Raw genomic sequence first — 22,608 nt, forward strand, 5'->3', positions numbered from 1 at the left:
CCAATAAAAATGCTGCAGACGAGGCACGCCTCTTACTGCAGTGTCATAGAAGGGGGAATGTGTCTTTTACTCCCTTCCAGCCCAGCTCTCTTAACTAGAATGAAAAAGCATGAGTTTATGGGTAGAAGATTTACCCACAATCCCATGTTTTTCTCACACAGTTAAGAGGAAGAATGCTAAAAAAAAGTACTGTTTAATCAAGCTAAATCATATATTATTATGCTATATGTCATAACATAATAATTTATTATATATCTATTTACTGTAAAATTACTGGTTGGAAGTTATAACTTCAAAAACTTCAGTGATTTGTCCGTTAAGCCACCTGCTTGAGTACAGATTTTGAAATTATAGTGAATTGCCTTAATTATATATAATAATTATTTGTGTATCACTTATGGTAATTAACCCCTTGCCACCCAGGCCAATTCTGACACTTTTCTCCTACATGTAAAATAATTTTTTTGCTCGAAAATTACTCATAACCCCTGTTGTGGAAAATTCTATAAATGTATGTTGTCAGATGTCCCCCCACTGTCGGTTTTGCGGTAATGCGCTCAGGTGAGCGAATTCACACATACAGACGTTGGTGGAAGGCCTTTGGCGCAAACACCTTTTCATGGACACAGCAGATTTGCACGCTCCTTTTAGGGACGTTAATTTATGCCTCAGCAAGGGACTGGCCACTTCTTGTCGACTGCATTAAATGACTCCGAGTGGACAGATCTGCGTACATGGAAACTGTAGGATAACTATACGAAAATTATGGTTATCTGATCCATGATTTAAGTATGGTTTTGCAACAATGGCAATGGTTTGGTTTGCACACGGCTCTGTGCAGCCATGCTTCCTGATTCCTTTGTGTCTCACATAGCATGGTCACTGATCGCAGCCGTTTGCACAAACCACTACTAAACATTGTTTGAATCACATGTCTGTGATTGGTTCTTTTGAAAGTATACAACATGTCTGATTGGCTGTTTTGTAAAGCCACCGCCTTCTTTTGTTACTCAAATTGACATAAATAAAGGGAGCTGGCAATCCTACAGGAGGACTCGGCTAAGCTCAATGTAATACCAGCATCTGTGTCTGTGTTACTAAGAGATTCTCCAGCGCTGACCCCGGCATTATATAAGAGAGCTATACTTGTGCTTTTAAGCGCAAGGAAATTATTTTGCTAGAGGAAAAGCGTATTATTGCTACGACACCCCAAACATGGCGCATGTTGCAACTTTTTATGTCACACAGTATTTGCGCATAAATAATAATAAAAAACACTAAAGTTAGCCAGATTTTTTTGTATACTATGAAAGATGATGTTACGCCGAGTAAATAGATACCTAACATGTCACGCTTTAAAATTGTGCACACTTGTGGAATTGCGCCAAACTTCAGTACTTGATGTAGCACCCTAATGTTTAGGCAGGGTTGCTATTACATTTATTTGCCAAGCGTTAGTTGCCTTTTGCCAATTGTTAGGAGGTCAATTGATTTCACCCCAATTATGGAATTGCTGCACTTCTCTCTTTCTGTCGCTAGATAGCCAGGTATCTGGTGACATTAGATAAGACGAGGGCATTGCAAGGACAGATTAGGAATGAATGGGGTGTCTCAGCCAATGGGCAGGGATTTTCTGTGAGGACCTATTTATTTGGGTGGAGTCAGGTGATCGGGGGGTTCTGTGCCACCTGGACAGCTGTCTGGGTGGATGTTTGTCGTTATTGCTGCTAGGCCAGAAACCTAAGGCCTATCCCAGGGACATCTGGCTGCTAGGCTATCTGAGATCCTATCCAGAGGTAGTGGAGAGTTGGGACTGCGGGCTTGTAGTCCAACCAGAAGTGACGATTCTGCTGGGCTGGGGAACCAGTAGTGGTCGGAGGGAGAGGGGAAGCTGTCGCCACAAAGCGACCATCCACCTTGCCCCCGGAGACCATTGTAAGTAAGCTGAGACCAGTACCAGGACAGACTTTTTGCCAACTGGGGATAGTGAAGAAGTGGGAAAGCATCAGCAAGTGCCAAGTCAGGGACCAAGCGGAAGAGCAGAGGTGATGCTTGTGGAGTGCCAAACCAGGGACCCAACGTGTCAGCGGGGGTGAAGCTTGAGGAGTATCTGTGAGTGCCAAGCCAGACACCCAGCAGTGAAGCGGGGGTGACGCTTGAGGAATATACCAAGTAGTACAGTGAAAAATCTCAGGGGATCCAGTGGCTAGTGGATCTGAAGTCTAGTGAGAGAGACTGGGAGCTTGTTGAGAGAAGACCCACAGTGAGTGAGTGTGGGGTAAAGAGAACTGTGTTTCAGATCATTGAATACCTTTAGGCCCCTTTCAGACGGACGGATAGAATGGTGCTTTTAGCTGCGGATTTTACCGCAGCTAGAAGCACACAATGCTTTCCTATGACATCATTCACACACTACAGTTACCTGCGATGTTTTTCCCCGCGGTTTTGTGCGGATAGAAAAAATAGAACTGGATGTGTCCAGCTGCGAAATCCCGCAGCTATCGGCACATAACCGCAGGTAATCGCAGTGCACTGTGTCAGCTGCGTTTGGTATGAATCTTGAGGGGGAACTCCACGCCAAATTTCAACTAAAAAACCGGCATGGGTTCCCCCTACAGAAGCATACCAGGCCCTTGGGTCTGCTATGGATTTTAAGGAGACACCCCCTGCGCTGAAAAACCGGCGTGGGGGGGTCCCCCAAAATCCATACCAGACCCGTATCCGAGCAGCAGCCCGGCCGGTCAGGAAAGGGGTGGGGACGGGCGAGCGCCCCCCCTCCTTAACCTGCCAGGCCGCATGCCCTCAACATGGGGGGGTAGGTGCTTTGGGGCAGGGGGGGCGCCCTGTGCCCCCCCACCCCAAAGCACCCTGTCCCCATGTTGATGAGGACAGGGCCTCTTCCCGACAACCCTGGCCGTTGGTTGTCGGGGTCTGCGGGAAGGGAGTTTATCGGAATCTGGGAGACCCCTTTAATAAGGGGGCCCCCAGATGCTGGCCCCCCACCCTAGGTGAATGAGTATGGGGTACATCGTACCCCTACCCATTCACCTGGCGGAATAAAAAAAAAAAAAAAAAAAAAAACACACACACACGACACAGGGTAATGTAATTTATTAGTCAGCTCCGGGGGCCCCCCTCTCTTCTTTAGCTCTTTCACGAGGGGGGGCTGCTTCTTTGATGTCTTCTGGTGGGGGATGTGCCGCTCTTCGCCGCCGTCTTGTTCTCTTCCGCCGGGTGGGGCGCTTTTGGCGTGTTCGGCGGGGGTGAACCGTCTTCTGTCGCCGTCTGCTGCTGCTTCTTCTTCATTTGGCGTTGTCTACTGCTGCTTCTTCTTCTCCTTCTGTCGCCGTCTTCTACCATCGTCTCCTTCTGCTTCTCCTCCTTCTTCTTCTTCGATGTTGACACGTCGCTTCCTCCCGCTGTAATGGCAGGTGCGCGGCTCGCACCGATCTATATAGGCGTGGGTCGGTACCGGAGCATGCTGGGACTGTGACGTCATAAGAGGCCTATATAGATCGGTGCGAGCCGCGCACCTGCCATTACAGCGGGAGGAAGCGACGTGTCAACATTGAAGAAGAAGGAGGAGAAGGAGAAGACGGCGACAGAAGGAGAACAAGAAGCAGCAGCAGACGGCGACAGAAGACGGTTCACCCCCGCCGAACACGTCGGAGGAAGCCCGAAAGGGGGGGGGGCGCTTTTATAAAAGCGCCCCCCCTCCCGGCGGAAGAGAACCAGACGGCGGCGAAGAGCGGCACATCACCCCCCCCAGAAGACATCGAAGAAGCAGCCCCCCCTCGTGAAAGAGCTAAAGAAGAGAGGGGGGGCCCCCGGAGCTGACTAATAAATTACTTTACCCTGTGTCGTGTGTTTTTTTTTTTTATTCCGCCAGGTGAATGGGTAGGGGTACCCCATACTCATTCACCTAGGGTGGGGGGCCGGCATCTGGGGGCCCCCTTATTAAAGGGGTCTCCCAGATTCCGATAAGCTCTCTTCCCGCAGACCCCGACAACCAACGGCCAGAGTTGTCGGGAAGAGGCCATGTCCTCATCAACATGGGGACAGGGTGCTTTGGGGTGGGGGGGGCACAGGGCGCCCCCCTACCCCAAAGCACCTACCCCCCTATGTTGAGGGCATGCGGCCTGGCACGGTTAAGGAGGGGGGGGGGCGCTCGCCCGTCCCCACCCCTTTCCTGACCGGCCGGGCTGCTGCTCGGATACGGGTCTGGTATGGATTTTGGGGGACCCCCCACGCCGTTTTTTGGGTGCAGAGGGTGTCTCCTTAAAATCAATAGCAGACCCAAGGGCCTGGTATGCTCCTGTAGGGGGAACCCATGCCGTTTTTTTTAGTTGAAATTTGGCGTGGAGTTCCCCCTCAAGATTCATACTAGACACAGTGCTTGGTATAGGCAGGGATCCAAGTCTGATCCCCGTTCAATATCGTGCCGCTGCTAAACGCAACCGCAGCTAAAAGCACTGTACAAATGCAGCTGATCGCTGTGCCTGGAGTCTTGAATTCCAGCAAAACATAAACATGCTTTTAGCTGTGGTAAAACTGCCGTTCGTCTGAAAGGGGCCTTACTGTTAGTAACAGCTACACGAAAGGCCTGGATACTTTCCTAAATGTACATAATATAACTGAGTACTAAAATTTGTAGGTAGAGTTGATCCGGGGAACATCCGATTGCCTCTAAGGGATCAGTAAGGAATTTTTTCCCCTGCTGTAGCAAATTGGATCATGCTCTGCTGGGGTTTTTTGCCTTCCCCTGGATCAACTGTGGGTATGGAGTTGGGTGTATGGGATTGTACTGTGTTTTTTTGTGGTTGAACTGGATGGACTTGTGTCTTTTTTCAACCTGACTAACTATTTAACTATGTAAGATTGTTGCAAAAGGGGACCACGGTCCTACCTATACAGAACTGGTATCTGGCTGGAGGCCTTCATCTATATAGCCATCTACCTATGTAAGTCTCTGAGTCTGCCAATTAACATTGCATCTACCTAAGGGTGTCCTGGCCCTAATCCTCTCTCCCACAGTTCTGTTTAAGAGACAATAAATCTCTTTGCATTCAAAAAGTGTCTGGCGCCCACCTGTTTATCTTGCAATACACCCACCATGCCTTGTAACCCACTTTACACTGAAGGAGGTCACCATTGGGCTTCAGAGGCCCCCGGGACTTTGCTACATTAAAAATCTCCATAGGCAACGCTTTAAATTTTTTTACAGGTTACACGTTTAGAGTTAGAGGAGGTCTGGTACTAGAATTATTTCTCTCGCTCTAACATTTGCAGAATATGTAACCTGTGTGTATCTGGATCCGATACTAGCCAGTGCCTCACCAGCCACTGACCTCCCTGCATGTCCCTTGTACACCCACCGCATAATTTAACCTGTCGGAGAGTTGATAGGCTGCTGGCAATGGGGTGGAACGCTATACCTATGTCTCCTGGGAGTCCAAAAACACAGAGATTTGATGCTGATGAGCTAAAGCCCCCATGTGCATGTATCCTAACAAATCAGAGAACATTCTGAAGACAGCGGGTAAGTCACTGACATCTATTGCACCATGTATATATAAATTAGCAATTAGGTAATATACTGTATAACAGGTAATGGGGCAACCAAAAATCACATTTGTATTACTTCATGCTGAATTAAACTTTTCCCTTCTTCCCCCACAATGTTCAACTCACCCGTCACTCTCTCCTTTACACCAGTCACTGTCACTTCCTTTTATCTTTAAAAATACCATATCGGCAGAGGAGCATTGGAATACTTACAGCAACTCTCCTACCTGCAGCTTTCCCGGGTTCCTCCTGATAAGTTCAGCATCACTGCTGTATACTGTAATGAGTAGAAGAGGTAAGTACTCCTTCGCTTTTCAGCAGGTATGGCATTTTTACAGATAACTTGGGTAAACTAGATTACTTTACCTTCCCCGGGGTGATCAGTCCATCTATATGTACAAAATATCATTTACAGAGCACCAATAGATCAGAATGGATGAAAGATAACAGACAATAACAGATAATGGGTCTCACTTGTGGTCACACTGCAGGTCCCAGTGATTTGGGATGTATTGGAATTCTCTGGTGGATGGAGAGGTGTTTCTACATGGAGGGTATCAAGCAGGGACTCGCTTTGCGAAGACACTCCGATAGGCTCAAATTCTAAATGAATGGAGAAAAAAAAACCACACACAATGAACAATCTACCAGTGCAGTGATATTTAATAGAATGAGCTGTGAGTTGTGACAATTACTCATTAAGAGTGCCCCACTATGCCCCTCCCAGCTATTATTATCTGTACTACAGCTTCTATGAATGAACAAGATGTATGAATGGAGAGGGCAAACCTTCCAATCATCAGCCTGTCCTCTATTCACATCATACTTTATTCATAGAAGCAATACTTTGGCTTTTATGAATAGAGGAGGGGGAGGCCTGAAAACCTCCTGCCCAGCCTTCTCAATGTGAAAGCCAGAGGGCTTTCACACCGAGGCGATGCTCTGGCAGGAGAGAAAAAAAAAATATCTTTAGAGTGGTGAGAGGAGCGGCGTGTATACCGCTCTTTCACCACTCCTTCCCATTTAAAACAATGGGAAACCGCGGTAATACCGCCCGCAATGCGCCTCTGCAGAAGTGTATTGCGGGCGGTATTAACCCTTTTTCGCCCGCTAGTGGGGGTTAATACCGCACCACTAGCGGCCAAATCCTGCAGCAATTCCGACGGTATAGCGCCGCTATTTTTAGCGGCGCTATACCGCCACTGCACCTCCCGCCCCAGTGTGAAAGGGGCCTAAGTCTGCAATCATTAAAACTCAAGCTACTCTGCTGATTGGAGAGCTCTGGGTGTGACTCAGTAAGTGGAATGTTGGATTTAAACTGAACATTCAGTTAGCCTTTAAAGAATATGTTGACCCCAACACTTCATATTCCTGATGTGTGCCTGCTGTACCATGTACTGGTATGAGAAAGTCTGCTGTTCTCTTTGTATTGCTTCCTTTGTGTGAAATCCCCGGTTTTCCTGCCAGTCCCTCCGCTTTTCTATTAAAAACTATTATAAGTGTAAATCTAAAGTAATGTTAGCCTTTAGTTCTCCCAAGAGAAATTTTATGATTTAGCTACATGGCCTCTTTAACCACTTAGCTCTCTCGTTCTGGAGGGACATAATATGATGTCCCCCCCCCCCCCCCCCGAATGGGTTGTGCTGCAGCGTAATTATCACAGCAGATCACATGACAATTGTACATAATGTATAAAGTTAATATTGCAATCAACAATATTTATGCGGGCTGCTGTTTCTATATTCCATTGTAAACTTTATTGTTTTTACTATGGATAAATTTCACCTTCTGTGAGCGCAGATATCTATCGTAATTGTACATAATGGATGGCTTCCATTCATTGGGCCAGATTCACGTAGATCAGCGGATTTTTAGATCCGCTCGATCTACCTGATTTAAGATCCGCTCCCGCAAGTTTGCGAGGCAAGTGGGTAATTCACAAACCACTTACCTCCAAACTTGCGGCGGCGGATCGTAAATCCCCCAGCGGAATTCAAATTCCGCGGCTAGGGGGAGTGTACTATTTAAATCGGGCGCGTTCCCGCGCCGATTTAAATGAGCATGCGCCGTCCGCGGAATTTCCCGGCGTGCATTGCTCCCACTGACGTCACTAGGACGTCAGTGGTTTCGACGTGAGCGTAACTAGCGACGCGCGGGTTTCTGAATCGGCGTACGCAAACAACGTAAAAAAAATTAAAAGCGCGGGAACGACGGCTATACTTAACATTGGCTGCGCCTCATAGAAGCAGGGGTAAGTATACGCCGGGAAAGCCGCTACGGAAACGTCGTAAGAACACTGCGTCGGGTCCGCGTACGTTCGTGAATTTGCGTATCTCGCTGATTTACATATTATTCAACGTAAATCAGCGGGAACGCCCCCGGCGCCATTTTCAAATTGAAAATAAGATCCGACAGTGTAACACAGTGTAACACTGTCGGATCTTAGCCATATCTATGCGTAACTGATTCTATGAATCAGACGCATAGATAGGACCAGTTTAAGTCAGAGATACAATGGTGTATCAGGAGATACACCGTCGTATCTCTTTATGAATCTGGCCCATTGTGTACAATTGTGTTGCTCGCTGTGATTGGTCACCGTGATCACAAGGGACATACAGGGCCAATCACAACCCATCTGTATCATGTGAGTAGCTGGCCAATCACAATAGAAAACACTGAAAGACCATTTTTTATTTAGAAAACAATAGCTTGTAACAGTAAAATTTACTGTTATAAGCAATCATGGTATGACAGCGCTGAAAGCTGAAACTTGGCCTGGGCAGGAAGCGGATGAAAGTGCCCGGTATTGAAATGGTTAATTAAAATAAAAGCTCACTTTATAGGAGGAATATCAACTACATGCTACACTCAATATCAGATCAATATGTATCACCCCTACAGCTCAGCTTTTATGGTATAAACACACTGCAGAGGGGACAGAACACATAATAATGTTACTTACTGCGAGCCGAAGCATTAATGATGCGACCACCAGGCGTGTTCCCTGAAGTAAAAAATAATTTGATACATTAGGAACCAGAACCAGGAAATTGTTTTTGAAACCCTTCATATACAAGAAGTCAGTCAGAAGTAATAATCACAATTTACCAACTATACCATCTCTATACTGGATTTGCTGGTATTATTTTGCCTTCTGATCACCCCAAACTTTGAGATATTATTGAACAAAACCTGTATATTAATATCTGTACTAAAGCTGGTAATCTTTTCTCAAATTGAAATTCCAGTTTGTATACATTTCAGTAAAAAATTGAGAAAATTGAGTACTGTCCGTGATACTGTTTTTTTATTTGCACTAACATACAATTTTTCAGAAGTATCACGGACAGTACTCAATTTTCTCTGTCACAATTGCACCAATACGGCTACAATCACGTCAAGTAAAAAAAATTAAAAAACTGTACTGTAGTGAAGTGCCAATTAAAAAAACGGTATGTGTGGGAAGCAGTTGCAATGGTTAGAAATGTTTGATAACAGAACCATATGGACTTTATATACCCCTCTGTGCTGACACTTCATTTTCTCCTTTGTCCATGTACAGTACAAGGCCTTCCTGCTGATCACTCTGTCGGACTCATGTCTGGTTCTGCTATATAATGAATAGAGCTCCGGTGTGTAATGTGCAGAAATCTCACCTGAGCGTCTCCTGTATATGAGGAATCCAATAACAGCTCCGATAATAAGTACTGCACCAACAACCACAACACCGATAATTATAGGAGTATTGTCAGATGTGCTGGGATCTGAGAGGGAAACACAAAAGTAACATGGTGTGAGATCTACTGACAGATTTGTGTAGTTTTATACAGACAGGCAGTCGAACACGGTTGAAAACAAAGATTTTGGTTTATTCTTCCATCTTGCTGGAAACAAGTGCAAGCATCCAAATAGCATAAACAAAATCAAACATAAAATAAACCCTGGCCACTTGGGGCGTCTACCTTCACCACACCGGAACCTATCTATGGAGTCTGGCACAGCCTAGTGCTGGGCAGACACTGCTGGTCATACAGCAGAAAAACAATAGTCTTTTGAGTTTTTTTCACACAGAAAAATTAATCACCTCCTCAGAAGACTTTCTGCTACTGCTCTCCTTAGTCACAAAGCCTCAGGATGCAGCAAATTCAGTGGTAATCCTCTGGATTACTTATAGAGGCCTTAATTGCCTCATTCTGAACAGCTGAAGTTCTCCAACGTCCTTAAACCTTTTCTGGCTACTTCTGCAGCCGACGCCTAATAACAATTGGTGTATTGTCTGAACAAGGCAGAAATGTATCTCCCGTCAGTGAAAACACCCACAGATTTACCTGACTTCCTGTCACAACACGTTCAGTAAAAAAAAAATGTTTGACCAAAGCGCGTTGACGTCCAACATGTACAACGCCACTTTGGGGACATTCCATTCAAACGATGCAACCCTTTGGGCTACCTTTGCTGACCCTTGTGTTAGTAAAAGTTTGGTGAGAGACGATTCACGTTTTTCAGCCTTGTGCTTTTCAGTCCATTACAGCGTGACGAATGTGCTATCTCCATTCCGAACGCTAGTTTTACCAGAACGAGTGCTCCCGTCTCATACTTGATTCTGAGCATACGCGCTTTTTTTCCTCTCGGAAAAGAATACACAAGAGCAGTTTTCGTGACAAGAAAAAGAAAAAATAGAGCAGGTTCTAATTTTTTGGCGGGCAGTTTTCTCATCAGAAAAACTGCTATGGAGCATAAACACGACCGGTTTTACCCGACCAATCTAAAAAATTGCAGTTTTCTTGTCGGGGAAAACTGGTCGTGTGTACAAGGCATTACACATGGATGAGTCAGTACAGGATAGACCTGACACTTCATGAACATGTGCTCTATGTTGGTGGCAGGTCATGGAGGATAAAATTTACCAGTCCACATAAACAATAACACGGTACAATTATCTGGCATTAGTTTGATCATTGTGGAAATAACACCCCTGGAAAGGTATAAATCAGTAGTCAGCAACCTTTTCCACTTAAGGGCCAGATTCAATGTATGTGAATGCATGGATGGCCGCATTCACCCGCTAATAAATGAAGTTGGGGGATACAGAGGTAGCTGTGGACTTGGGGTTAGAGGTGGCTGTGGACTGGGGGGGGTACCGAGGTGGCTGTAGACTGGGGGGGTACAGAGGTGGCTGTAGACTGGGGGGGGTACAGAGGTGGCTGTAGACTGGGGGGGGTACAGAGGTGGCTGTAGACTGGGGGGGTACAGAGGTGGCTGTAGACTGGGGGGGGGGGGGTACAGAGGTGGCTGTAGACTGGGGGGGGTACAGAGGTGGCTGTAGACTGGGGGGGGGGGGTACAGAGGTGGCTGTAGACTGGGGGGGGTACAGAGGTGGCTGTAGACTGGGGGGGGTACAGAGGTGGCTGTGGACTGGGGGTACAAAGGAAGCAGTGGACAGGGGGCATACAGAGGTGGCAGTGGACAGGGGGCATACAGAGGTGGCAGTGCACAGGGGGCATACAGAGGTGGCAGTGCACAGGGGGCATACAGAGGTGGCAGTGGACTGGGGAGGTACAGAGGTGGCTGTGGACAGGGTCCAAACAATATTAAAGATGGCCCTGTGTATTCCTTTTTTTTCCATTCAAATTTAAGTTTATTTTCAATAAAATAAATACATACATTTGTATTAAATTAGCAAGAAATAAGTCAATAGCACGCAGAAATATAATAATTTAAATACATTTCAATTCATAATAATCATTCCTGTCTTATTAACTGCCACTTATATCTATCCATCCTATATGCTCTACACCATGTGGTGAAAGTAAGGCAGTTCACATAAGCTAAATTAAAAGACTATTTCAAAGTAATACTTTAAACTTGAAAGAGAAACAGAATATTTTTATATATCAAGGAATTCCTAGGTCTAGCGTTATCACACAATAAGTTATATAAGGGATAAAACTATTTGAGTGTACCAGATTAAATTACTTAGAATAATTAAAGGATAAGATATCCGGAGTGCATCAACCTCTCCGACACCCCTAACGGGAACATTCTGTGTCCAAGAGGTTGAGCAAAACCTCCAATCCTTCCTCCCTCCCTCCAATAACTATTACTGGAACTCTCCGATAACCGAAAACAAATTTTCGGAATCCCCATCAAATCTAATTATTTCAAAGGTTTGGTAGAATCCTTCAATTACTTAAACATAAAAACTTATCTTTTCAAAATAAAACAAACTGAGGACTAAAAATCTTTTTTTTTTTTTACTTTCAATAGATTTTTATTTTTCCAAATATAGAATACAATTACAGTATGACCAAAGGCCGTGTCTACAACATCAAAACATTCAACAAATAAGGCAAAATGTCAGCAACAAGGCCTCAACCGACTTCATATTGCCCGATTGTAGGCTGATTAAAGGAAATATACGAGCTTGCTAACAGGGGAAGGGGAGGGAAAAAAAATGAATATAGTAGTCACTCGCTCAGGGGAGTCCTACCTGTCCTGGGCACCCCTAATGGGATCATTCTGTGCCCCGGCCAGGCCCCCCCCCCAATAAAAGCATACGTAAGAAAATTAGTGGGTTCGAATTTGACTTCACTGCACTTCTAGCTTGTACTTATGAATTCAATTAGGCCTATAGTGTTGCCAAATAGTTTTTTATAAAAAAACGAATATAAAACATTACCCGTAAGTCAAACAACTATCTTAAAAGGATAAGAGGTAGGAAAGAGAAAGAGAAGTGGGGGGAAGAGAAAAAGAAAGGGAAGGGAGCATGTGCCTAACTAGAGCTGGAGGATGCAGGTTGCCCAGGGTGTACCCCAGTATCTAGAGATAAACCACAGTGGGACGCCCATGGTTCCCATACAGCTTCAAATTTTTGTTTCGTGTTAGATAGGATGCTGGCCAGCTTTTCCTGCATCATGATCCACAAAATCTTGCGGTTTACTGCTTTAATGGAAACCCTGGGTTGTTTCCAAGCCCTAGCGATGGTAATTTTAGCCCCGAGGAGCATAAATCGGATCAGCTTCTGATTGGGCTTGGATATACCCGGAATCCGAGCGTTTAGGAGAGCAACAGATGCTGACCTGGGGACCGAGCATTTAGTGACTGTGTAGATGAGGTTAAAAATCTTCTTCCAGACTGGTCTAATTCGGGGGCATTCCCACCAGACATGCACCATCGAACCCAGGAGTTGGCATCCTCTAAAACAACTGGGATCTGATGATGGGTAGATGGCCGCAAGTCTGGCGGGAGTCATATACCACCTCATGAGAACTTTTAAGTTTGCTTCAATCAAGGAAGTATTTAAGATACCCTGAAATGAATCAAAGCAAGCCGCTTGCCAGGTCTCCAGGTCCCATTCAAGTTGGAGGTCGGCCTCCCATGCCATCATGTAGGAAGACTTCTCGGTCGGGCGAGTGAGGGAAGAGTAGATGACAGATATTCCTCCCCTTTGTCCCATGGCCTGCCCGCACCAGAGCTCGTAGTCTGTGAATTTGGGAGGTAGAGGTCTCTCCGTCAATAGAGTGTGTAGGAATTGTGATATCTGTCTGAATCTGAATTTTTCAGTGTCAGGGAGATCCAACTTGGTTAAACACTGGTCTAGGGTAAGAGGGCCCTTGGTTGTGAAATAGTGTCCTATGCGGTACAGGCCCTTGTCCAACCACCAACTGAAGGCCTTATTGTCCATTCCAGGTGGAAAATTTGGGTTTTGAAATACATTGGCTAGAGGTTGCGCTTTCGAAACCAGGGCTGGAAGGTGACGGATTCTATCCCAAAGGGCGTAAGATTGAGAGAGGGAGGGGGACAAAATGGGTGGTCTTCTCTTTTGGGGGCACCAAAGTAAGTAGTCTAGGGAAAGATGGGGGACAGCCTGTTTCTCTATATGGACCCAGTCCGGTTTATCAAATTTGGAGTAAACTACTGATAGTTGAGCCAGCCTGGCGGCTAAGAAGTACTTATATAGATGCGGTAATCCCAGCCCCCCTCTTTTCCTATGGTTATATAGGGTGTTTTGGGGGATTCTGTAACCTGACTTGCCCCAGATGAATTTGAGTATTTTGCTTTGTAAAGACTGCAACTGGTCTTTTCTGATGAGGATGGGAAGGGAGCGAAATAGATATAAGATTCTAGGAAGCAAGGTCATCTTTATAGAGTTAATTCTGCCTAGCCAGGAAAGTTCATATTTGGCCCAGTTATTCATGTCTGCTGTAAGTTTTCGGTATAGGGGAGGATAATTGTTTGTGTATAGGGATTCTGTACGCGCTGTTAAGGAAATCCCTAGATATTTGATGGATGAGGGACACCATTCAAATTTGAATGACTGTTGGAGGAGGGATACTGTGGAAGGTGGGAGGGACACATTCAAGGCTTGTGATTTGGCATAATTAACCTGAAGCACAGAGATTTTAGAGAATTCTGAAATTACCCTGTAGAGGTTTGGTAAAGAAGTAATGGGAGAGGTTAGAAATAATAGTAAATCATCGGCAAAGAGCCCACATTTATGAATTTGATCTCCGCATGATACACCCAAAATGTCAGGGTTCTGTCGGATAGCTATTGCCAGGGTTTCAATTGCCATTGCAAAAATGATTGGGGAGAGAGGGCATCCCTGTCTGGTACCCCTAGCTATGTCTATTGGGGAAGAATAGTACCCTTGGATTCGGATTAGGGCCTTGGGGTTGGAATAGAGAGCTTGTATCACCCCCAGGAATCTCGGGCCAAAGCCCCATCGCTCTAGTAGGGGGAGGAGATATTGCCAGGACACAGAATCAAAGGCCTTCTGCAGATCAAGTGCTAGGAGAAAGCCTTGTTGTTTCGGACCTCTGTCCCAGTTGGATTGCAAGATTGAGACAATGTCTACTGCCCTTCTCACTTGATCTGGGCCTTGTCGACCTGGGATAAACCCAACTTGGTCCTTGTGAATATATTTACCAATGAAAGAGGAGATGCGGACCGCTAGAATTTTTGTAAGAATTTTTAGGTCATTATTTATCAGGGATATGGGGCGGTAATTACAAACTTCTTCTAGATTTTTCTCCGGTTTTGGAATAACCGTAATGTATGCAGTATTCAGTTGTGTACCCAAGGGGGAGCCTTGAGTCTTGAAATTAAAAAAGTTTGTCATATGTGGGACTAGGGTATCTGCAAATGTTTTATAATAGGGGACTGATAGACCATCTGGGCCTGGGGCTGAACCCTTACGGAGGCCCTTGATTACTGTCGCCACCTCCTCAACCGAAAAAGGTGCTTCCAACCTGTCTCTATGTTCTGTGTCTAAGGATGGGATGGATAGGCTGTCCAGGAAATCGTCGATCGAGTCCCTGGGAAGCTGTGGAGGAGCACTATACAGGTTAGAATAGAATGTTTGAAATGCTTCCAGAATCTTTTTTGGATTGGCCGTAGGTTCTTGACCCGCTATGCGTATCTTGGGCAAGGAATGAAAGCTTGTTTTAGGGGACAATTTGGTCGCTAACATCTGACCTATCTTTTCTTTTTGGGTGTAAAACTTATTGCCACTCCAGCGGAGAGATCTCTCCGCTTTTGTTGTGAGAACTAAATTAAGTTCTAGTCTCAGCTTGTCAATATTCTCTAGTAAGGCTAAAGCCGGTTTCTTTTTGTGTTGTGCCCTTAGGGTCCTGTATGACCTCTCCAATCGCACAACGTCCGCTTCGTGTTCTCTTTTGATTCGTGTGGAGATCTGAATAATTTTACCTCTAATACAAGCTTTATGGGCTGCCCATAGGGTCTCTGCGGAGATATCCTCAACATTGTTAATTGTGAAATATTCTTGAAGAGCTTTATTGATTTCTGTTGTTGTGGTTGGATTGGAGAGAATGGACTCGTTTAGCCGCCAATGTCCACTCTTTGCCATACCGGCTATAGTGCGTATGGACATGATGACCATGGAGTGGTCAGACAGGACCGTGTCTCTGATTTGGGCCTTGATCACTGCCGGAAGGACAAATGAAGGAATTAAAATATGGTCAATCCTGGCATAGGTATTATGCGGGTGAGAGTAATGGGTGTAGTCTCTCTTTGAAGCATTAGACTCCCGCCAGACATCCGTCATCCCCCTGTCATGGAGTAATTTGGCAATTTTCAGGCTGACCCTAGTGGGTCTAGTAAGTTGGGCAGATGGAGGTTTGGATTTGTCCAAACCTTGGTCAAAAGCCACATTGGAATCCCCCCCCCAAATGACTGTGCCTTCCATAAGGGGGGTTACAGTATCCAAGATTAGTTGGAAAAACTTGTCTTGCCCTTTGTTGGGAGAATAGTATGAGACCAGGGAGTAAAGATGACCCTCAATTTTGCCCTTAACCAATATAAATCTTCCCTCTGGGTCTTTGAAGTCAGAGAGATATTCAAAGTTACAGGATTTGGAGAGAAAAATTGCAACCCCTTTCGTTTTATTCTCAGCATTAGCCAAATAGAAAAGGGGAAAATGAGAGTGGACACATTTGGGACTGTACCGCCCAGGAAAGTGGGTCTCTTGTATCATGAGGATGTCAAGTCCGAGCGCTTTGTAACTATTAAAGATCTTTCGCCTTTTGACGGGGGAGTTCAGGCCCTGAACATTATGTGTGGCTATTTTGAGGGAGCTCTGTACGTGATCAGCCATGGGGATCCGAAAAGTCACTGTGTCTGTCTCCACCTCCACTCACCCTTAGATGTCTTCCGCTCTCCCAAACCTGCCAGCTGTCAGGATGGACATCAGGCAGCCAGGTGAACACCCTTTGTTCGTAGGTAATGCAAGCTGTAAAATATTGAAAGGTTAGGCACATGTGGGAAAGGCAAGGAACAGAAAAGGAAAGAACAGAATCGAAAGAGAAAAAGAGATGAAAGGAAGGTCTCCCAATCCAACTAAAGGAGAATAGGTAAAAAAAGCGAAAATACATTCTCGGGGGGGGGGGGGGTTGGGAGACGCCCTCGAGAACTTCTACCAAGGTAGAACAAGTCAAGCTTGCTCCAGGAGGGAACAAGCGACCTCGCCCCCAGAGACCTTCTGGAGTCTGAGGGAAAGGCGGAGGTACATGGGGCCCACCCCAGCCAGGCTGCCCCTGAAAAAATGCATGAAACAATTTTCAAAAACAGTAACTGGAAGGAATCAAGTAAGTCAAGACCCAGTTCGGTCGGATCTAGGTCCGACCCGAAAGTCCCCCCGTCCTTCCGCTCTGAGGGAATCGAGGAGGGAGGGACCGCAAAATCAAGGTGGGGACACCCCCCTGCAAAAAAAAAAAAAAAAAAGAGGGGGCCGATCTTTTAAGGAAGTGAAGTAACGGTGTAATAGCAAGTGTCCAAGAAATTGTTAAGCTGATCAGAGAAAGTCTAATCCTCATGCTTAGGTCCATCCGAGATCCTCTAAAGTTCAAGGTGAATATGACCAATGTGTCAACCAAGGTCAGATGGGTCCGCCGTCTCTAGCCTTCTTGGACTTTGACCTGGTCCAGAGCAGGGATTGAGGACTGGTGGGGGTCGGTCTCTTGGAAGTATTTGGAATACTATGAGAAGTATCCATGGCGGGTTCTTGCGATAGGAGCTTAAGGCGTAGAAGTAATCTTTCACCATCAGGGAAAGTGGAGAAGGAGTAATTCTTCCCTTTTTCTGAGAACTTGACCGCAAAGGGGAATGCCCATTTATATTTTATATCCTTTTGGGCCAGGACTAGAAGTAGCGGTTTCAATGACCGCCTTCGCTGCATTGTGGAGGGAGAAAGGTCTGCGTATATTTGGACGGGATGACCTTGACACAAAACATTGGGCACAGAACGTGCTAGTCTCATGACTTCATCCTTTACTGCGTAAAAGTGAGGTTTGGCGATGATGTCCCGCGGTAAGCCGTCCTTTCTGGGTGGCCCCAGGGCTCTGTCAAGCTCTAGGCGGTTTTGAGGAATGTTAGGGATCAGACCCTGGATCACATTTTGTACCGCTGCTGGAATATCAGTGATGGATTCAGGCAGACCTCTGATCCGGATATTATACCTCCTGGATCTGTTCTCCAATTCGTCGATCCTGGAAAGGGCCACATCCAATTGCTCCTGTACTGTTTGGATATGCTCTGAGTTCTGGTTTGTGGCTGCCACAGTTTGATCAAGCTTGTTTTCTATAGCTTCAATTCTGGTGCCCAAATTCTGAAAATCTGCTTTTAATTCTCCTGTTATCTTGGTAGCAGTTTGAGAAAGTCCCCTATCCAGAAGTTCAGCCAGTGCCTGATATAAATCAGTCACTGAGAATGCAGAGGCTGCAGTCAGGGGGCTGACAGAGAATTGAGCAGCCTGATTTCCTATGTTAGGTCCCATGAGGGGAATTGCAAAGTCCTCCATATTACAGCCTACCAGGGGTTCTGCAGAATTTATTGAGGGGGGTATATCTTGCTGATTATTCACTTGAACCAGGGGGTTAAAAAGTAGGGGAGCCGCTTCTGAAAGATTCCTTCCCTCAGGCATCTCCTCAGCTCTGCTCTTGTGAGGTGCAGCAGCAGCAGCCATCTTGGATTTCTGCCGTTTTTTGCAGTGTTTTTAAACAGCAAAATAACAGCTTTAATGTGTCCCTTTAATTAATCCAAGTATATAGAGGGGTGCCCTGGTGTCTGGGGGTGCTGTGTGTAGCGGTGGCACGACTTCCAGACTGTTTTTGGCTTACTTACAGGCACCGCTGGACTGGGGTGGTGAGGAGCTCCCGGCTCAAGCAGCCATCCTCTGGGCTCCTCACATGCGCCTCTCGGACTAAAAATCTTAAGGATTCTATCCCCAGAGATAAAATAATGAGATAAAACCTAAGAAGAATCAGAAGAAAAAAAGAGTGACAAAAGACAAGAGAGGAAGTGAAAAAAAGAAAGCCAGAAGAAAATCAGGAGAGATAGAAAATTAGCCTGCCTGCCATCTACCAGCATCGTCCAAAAGACACTGATGTCATCAAAACCTTCACGGAGTATAAGTTATCCCCATGTATTCCAACCAAGGTTCCCAGATTTCATAGAAAAGAGTAGACTTATCCAACATGGAGCACACCCTTTTCTCTTGTTCCATAATCCATGTGACCTTTCTTTTCATATATAGGATGGAAACATTAGTCTTTTTCCATGCAGCTGCGAGTGTAATCCTGGCACCTGTCATAATATATAAGATGAGTTTTCTGGTAACCTTGGAAGTTAGAGGTAACATTCCGTTAAGTAAAGCAATAGTAGGAGATTGATGCAGGTTACAGCCTGTGACTCGTCTGATTATATTGAACACCTTATTCCAGTAACCCCGAATTTTGGGACATTCCCACCAAATATGTATCATAGACCCCAATCCATGGCAGCCTCTGAAGCATAGGGGAGAAGTTGTCGGATACATAGAGGTCAGTTTGACGGGAACTAAATACCATCTAGTATAAATTTTTATGTTAGCTTCTATAAGAGAGACATTCACATAACCTTTAATGGATCTGGTATAATTCTTATACCAGTCCGACAAATCCCATTCGTTATTAAGTTCCTTTTCCCATGCCAGCATGTGCGGCAATTTGGTGTCATTAGTAGCAAGTGAATTATATATAATTGAAATATTCCCCTTCCTGGACAAACCCTGATCACATTTACTTTCATAGGGTGTCAAAAATCCTGATATCGAGTCACTATCCCATAGGCTTTGAGCGTAGTCATGTAGTTGAGAAAATCTTAGTTTTTCTGAAACAGGAAGGTCTAGCTTGTCAATAAAATGTTGCTCGGGGAGGGGACCCGAACGAGAAAAGAAGCGTCCTATACGATACAACCCCTTATCATGCCACCATTTAAAGGAATCTTTATCAATTTTAGATTTTTAGCCCTGTGTATTCCTATTTTTCACTTTGCTTAAACCACTTCAGCCCGCGAAGATTTGGCTGCTCAATGACCAGGCCATTTGTTGCGATTTGGCACTGCGTCGCTTTAACTGACAATTGCCCGGCCGTGCCACGCTGTATCCAAACAATATTGATGTCCTATTTTTCCCACAAATAGAGCTTTCTTTTGGTGGTATTTGATCACATCTGCGTTTTTGTTTGCTCTATAAATAAAAAAAGAGTGACAATTAAAAAAAAAAAAAACACAATATCTTTTACTTTTTGCTATAATGGCAATTGTTTTAAAAAACAAAAACATTTTTTTTTTCTCAGTTTAGGCCGATATGTATTCTTCTACATATTTTTGTTTAAAAAAAAAAATTGCAATAAGCGTATATATTGATTGGTTTTATGCAAAAGTTATAGGCCCGGATTCAGATACAATAGTGTATCTATCGGCGGGCGTAACGTATCTCAGATACATTACGCTGCCGTAAATTAGGGCGCAAGTTCCATATTCAGAAAGAACTTGCGCCCTAAGTTACGGCAGCGTAATGTATGTGGTCCGGCGTAAGCCCGCCTAATTCAAATGTGGATGATGTGGGCGTGTTATTTAAATTACATGTGACCCCACTTATTTGAAGATTTTTACGAACGGCTCATGCGGCGTCCGTGAACGTATCCCAGTGCGCTTTCTGCAAATTAACCCGCAAAAATCCAATGCTTTCGACGTGAACGTAAATTACGCCCAGCCCTATTCGCAAACAACTTACGCAAACAACGTAATCGACGGAAAATATGACGCTGGCCCGACGTCCATACTTAACATAGGTTACCCCCAATATAGCAGGAGTAACTGCGCCGGGCGGATGTACGTTTCTGAATCGGCGTATCTACCTAATTTGCATATTCTTTGCGTAAATCTACGGAAGCGCCACCTAGCGGCCAGCGTAAATATGCAGCCTAAGATACGACGGTGTAAGAGACTTACGCCGGTCGGATCCTAGGGAAATCTATGCGTAACTGATTCTATGAATCAGTCGCATAGATACGACCCCGCAACTCAGAGTTACAACGGCGTATCCGGAGATACGCCGTCGTAACTCCTATCTGAATCCGGCCCATAGCGTCTACAAAATAAGGGATACATTTATGGCATTTTTATTATTTTTTTTTTTACTAGTAATGGCGGCGATCAGCGATTTTTATCGGGACTGCGATGGGACTGACAATTATACAGCGATCAGTACTATAAAAATGCACCGATCACTGTATAAATGTCACTGGTAGGGAAAGGGTTAACAATAGGGGGCGCTGAAGGGGTTAACTGTGTTCTAACTGTGGGGGGGAAAAGACTAACTAGGAGGAGGCAGAGATCGGTGTTCATACATAGTATGAACACACAATCTCTCTCCTCTCCCCTGAGAGAACTGTGATCTGTGGCCCGGATTCAGATACATTGCGCATATTTCTGCCGGCGTAGCGCATCTCATATGCGCTACGCCGACGTAACACAGAGAGGTAAGCAGAGTATTCACAAAGCACTTGCTCCCAACGTTGCGCCAGCATAATGTAAATTCTTCGGCGTAAGCCAGCGTAAGTGGGTATGACCTTATGCAAATGATGGTCCGAGCGTGGAGCAGTGTTTTACGCCCCGCGTATCATGAACGGAGCGCAGTGACGCGGATGTATGACCGCACCCCTGTGCGCATGCTCACAACTACACCGGTGCAACTTCCTAGGATACGCCGGCCCACCGGCTTACGCCGAGCACATAAATACGCCCAGACATTTGCCCGTCCGGCGCAAAAGTACATCCTGCTTGTTTCCCCCCCTGAAGCAAGGTACTTTTGCTGAGTGATGGCTAATGTTGAGTCTGAGAGGGACAGGAGGAAAAATAAAATTCTCCCCAGATGAGAAGGCTGTCCTCATCTCTGCCATAGAGAAATATCATGTTTTCCTCCATGGCACACAGAGTGGCCAGACCAGCAGGGCCAAGAAACAACAGATCCTGGAGCAGATCACCCTTAATGTTAATGCCCTTGGTCATGAGTCCTGGACCCCTAAGGACATTACCAAAAAAATCAATGATTTGTGTCGGCTTGTCCGGGATAAAGAACATGAGTTATGTGGTACTGACAGATTAGCGGCATAAACATTTTTTTCAGTTGTTATACCAATAATAATTTCTTTATATATTTCCACTGTTTTACCTCTCTCCCCAATATGAGCCAATATCAGGGCAACGAATGGGCTAACCTCATGCAGGGGTATGAATCCTCATTCAAACTAGTCGATCAAGTAGAAACACAAATTTCATCTCTTATGAATAGATTGCAAAGGGTCTTGGAGAAAAAGTGCTCACTTCACTGGCATATCAAAACCTTCGATAGATACATTAAAGAAAAAATCAATCCCTTTGGTTTAAGAGTGCAAATCTTTCCCAACACGGATTTAATTAGTAACACTTGTAAAACAGAATGGGAAAACAATTTAAAGCTATGCTCAGAGGAAATGATGACAATCTTGTCCCGTGAATATCAGAGACAAATTGTCACTCTGGATGCAGACATTGGTAATCTAGAGAACCAATTACTACCTCACATTCAACATGATCTGTCGGTAGAATTGAGCACTAACCTCCAAGACCATTTGGCAACTTACAACAGAACTATTCTACAAGAAAAAGAATTTAAATTTTGGCGTGACAAATTTGCTTTCTCGGAGGAAAAAGCATATAAATGGAATGCCCAAACCAATAAACGACACACCAAACGGGACCAACAAGGCGCCACTGGCACCTCTAAGTCCAAACATTCCAAAGCTTTGTCATATGGTCAAACTTACCCCTCTACTCAAAAAGGTCAAGGTAGAAAGAAGGGCAACTCTTCTAACCGTGGCTCAGGTTCACAAAACAATACAAAATGCACCACTAAGAACATCTCAGATGATGGCAATAAGGATTGCGTTGATCCTTTAGCATCTAAGAAACAGACAACTTCACCTACGACAAATGAACTGGACTCCAATATGTCTGGACCAAGTAGCACACCCAATGTCACGACATTACCATCCTTAGTGCCAAAAGTTCAAAAATCTTTAAACCTTCCACGGGGCTCTGGCTCCCCCCCACTAACCAGAAGCGGGAGGGGCCTAGACCCCTTTGTGGTGCGGATGCCCTCCAACACCCCAATGTAATCAACCTCTCATCACACATTTTGACCAACGCTGAAATCCAGGT

General features: G+C 45.2%; 1 protein-coding gene across 2 annotated transcripts in view; it reads right to left on the reverse strand.

Moving 5' to 3' along the window:
• The window catches only part of LOC120914288 (class I histocompatibility antigen, F10 alpha chain-like), an 80,223-nt gene that overhangs the window by 6,105 nt on the left and 51,510 nt on the right, over positions 1-22,608 (reverse strand). For both annotated transcript variants that reach the window (XM_040324919.1, XM_040324918.1), the window contains 3 exons: positions 9,225-9,332; positions 8,531-8,572; positions 6,040-6,168 (listed from right to left, as the gene is read on the reverse strand). In XM_040324919.1, coding sequence (XP_040180853.1) covers positions 6,040-6,168; positions 8,531-8,572; positions 9,225-9,332 — 279 coding nt within the window. The remainder of the gene's footprint in view (positions 1-6,039; positions 6,169-8,530; positions 8,573-9,224; positions 9,333-22,608) is intronic.

Source organism: Rana temporaria, chromosome 9, assembly GCF_905171775.1.
Source record: "Rana temporaria chromosome 9, aRanTem1.1, whole genome shotgun sequence".
Taxonomy (NCBI): Eukaryota; Metazoa; Chordata; class Amphibia; order Anura; family Ranidae; genus Rana; species Rana temporaria.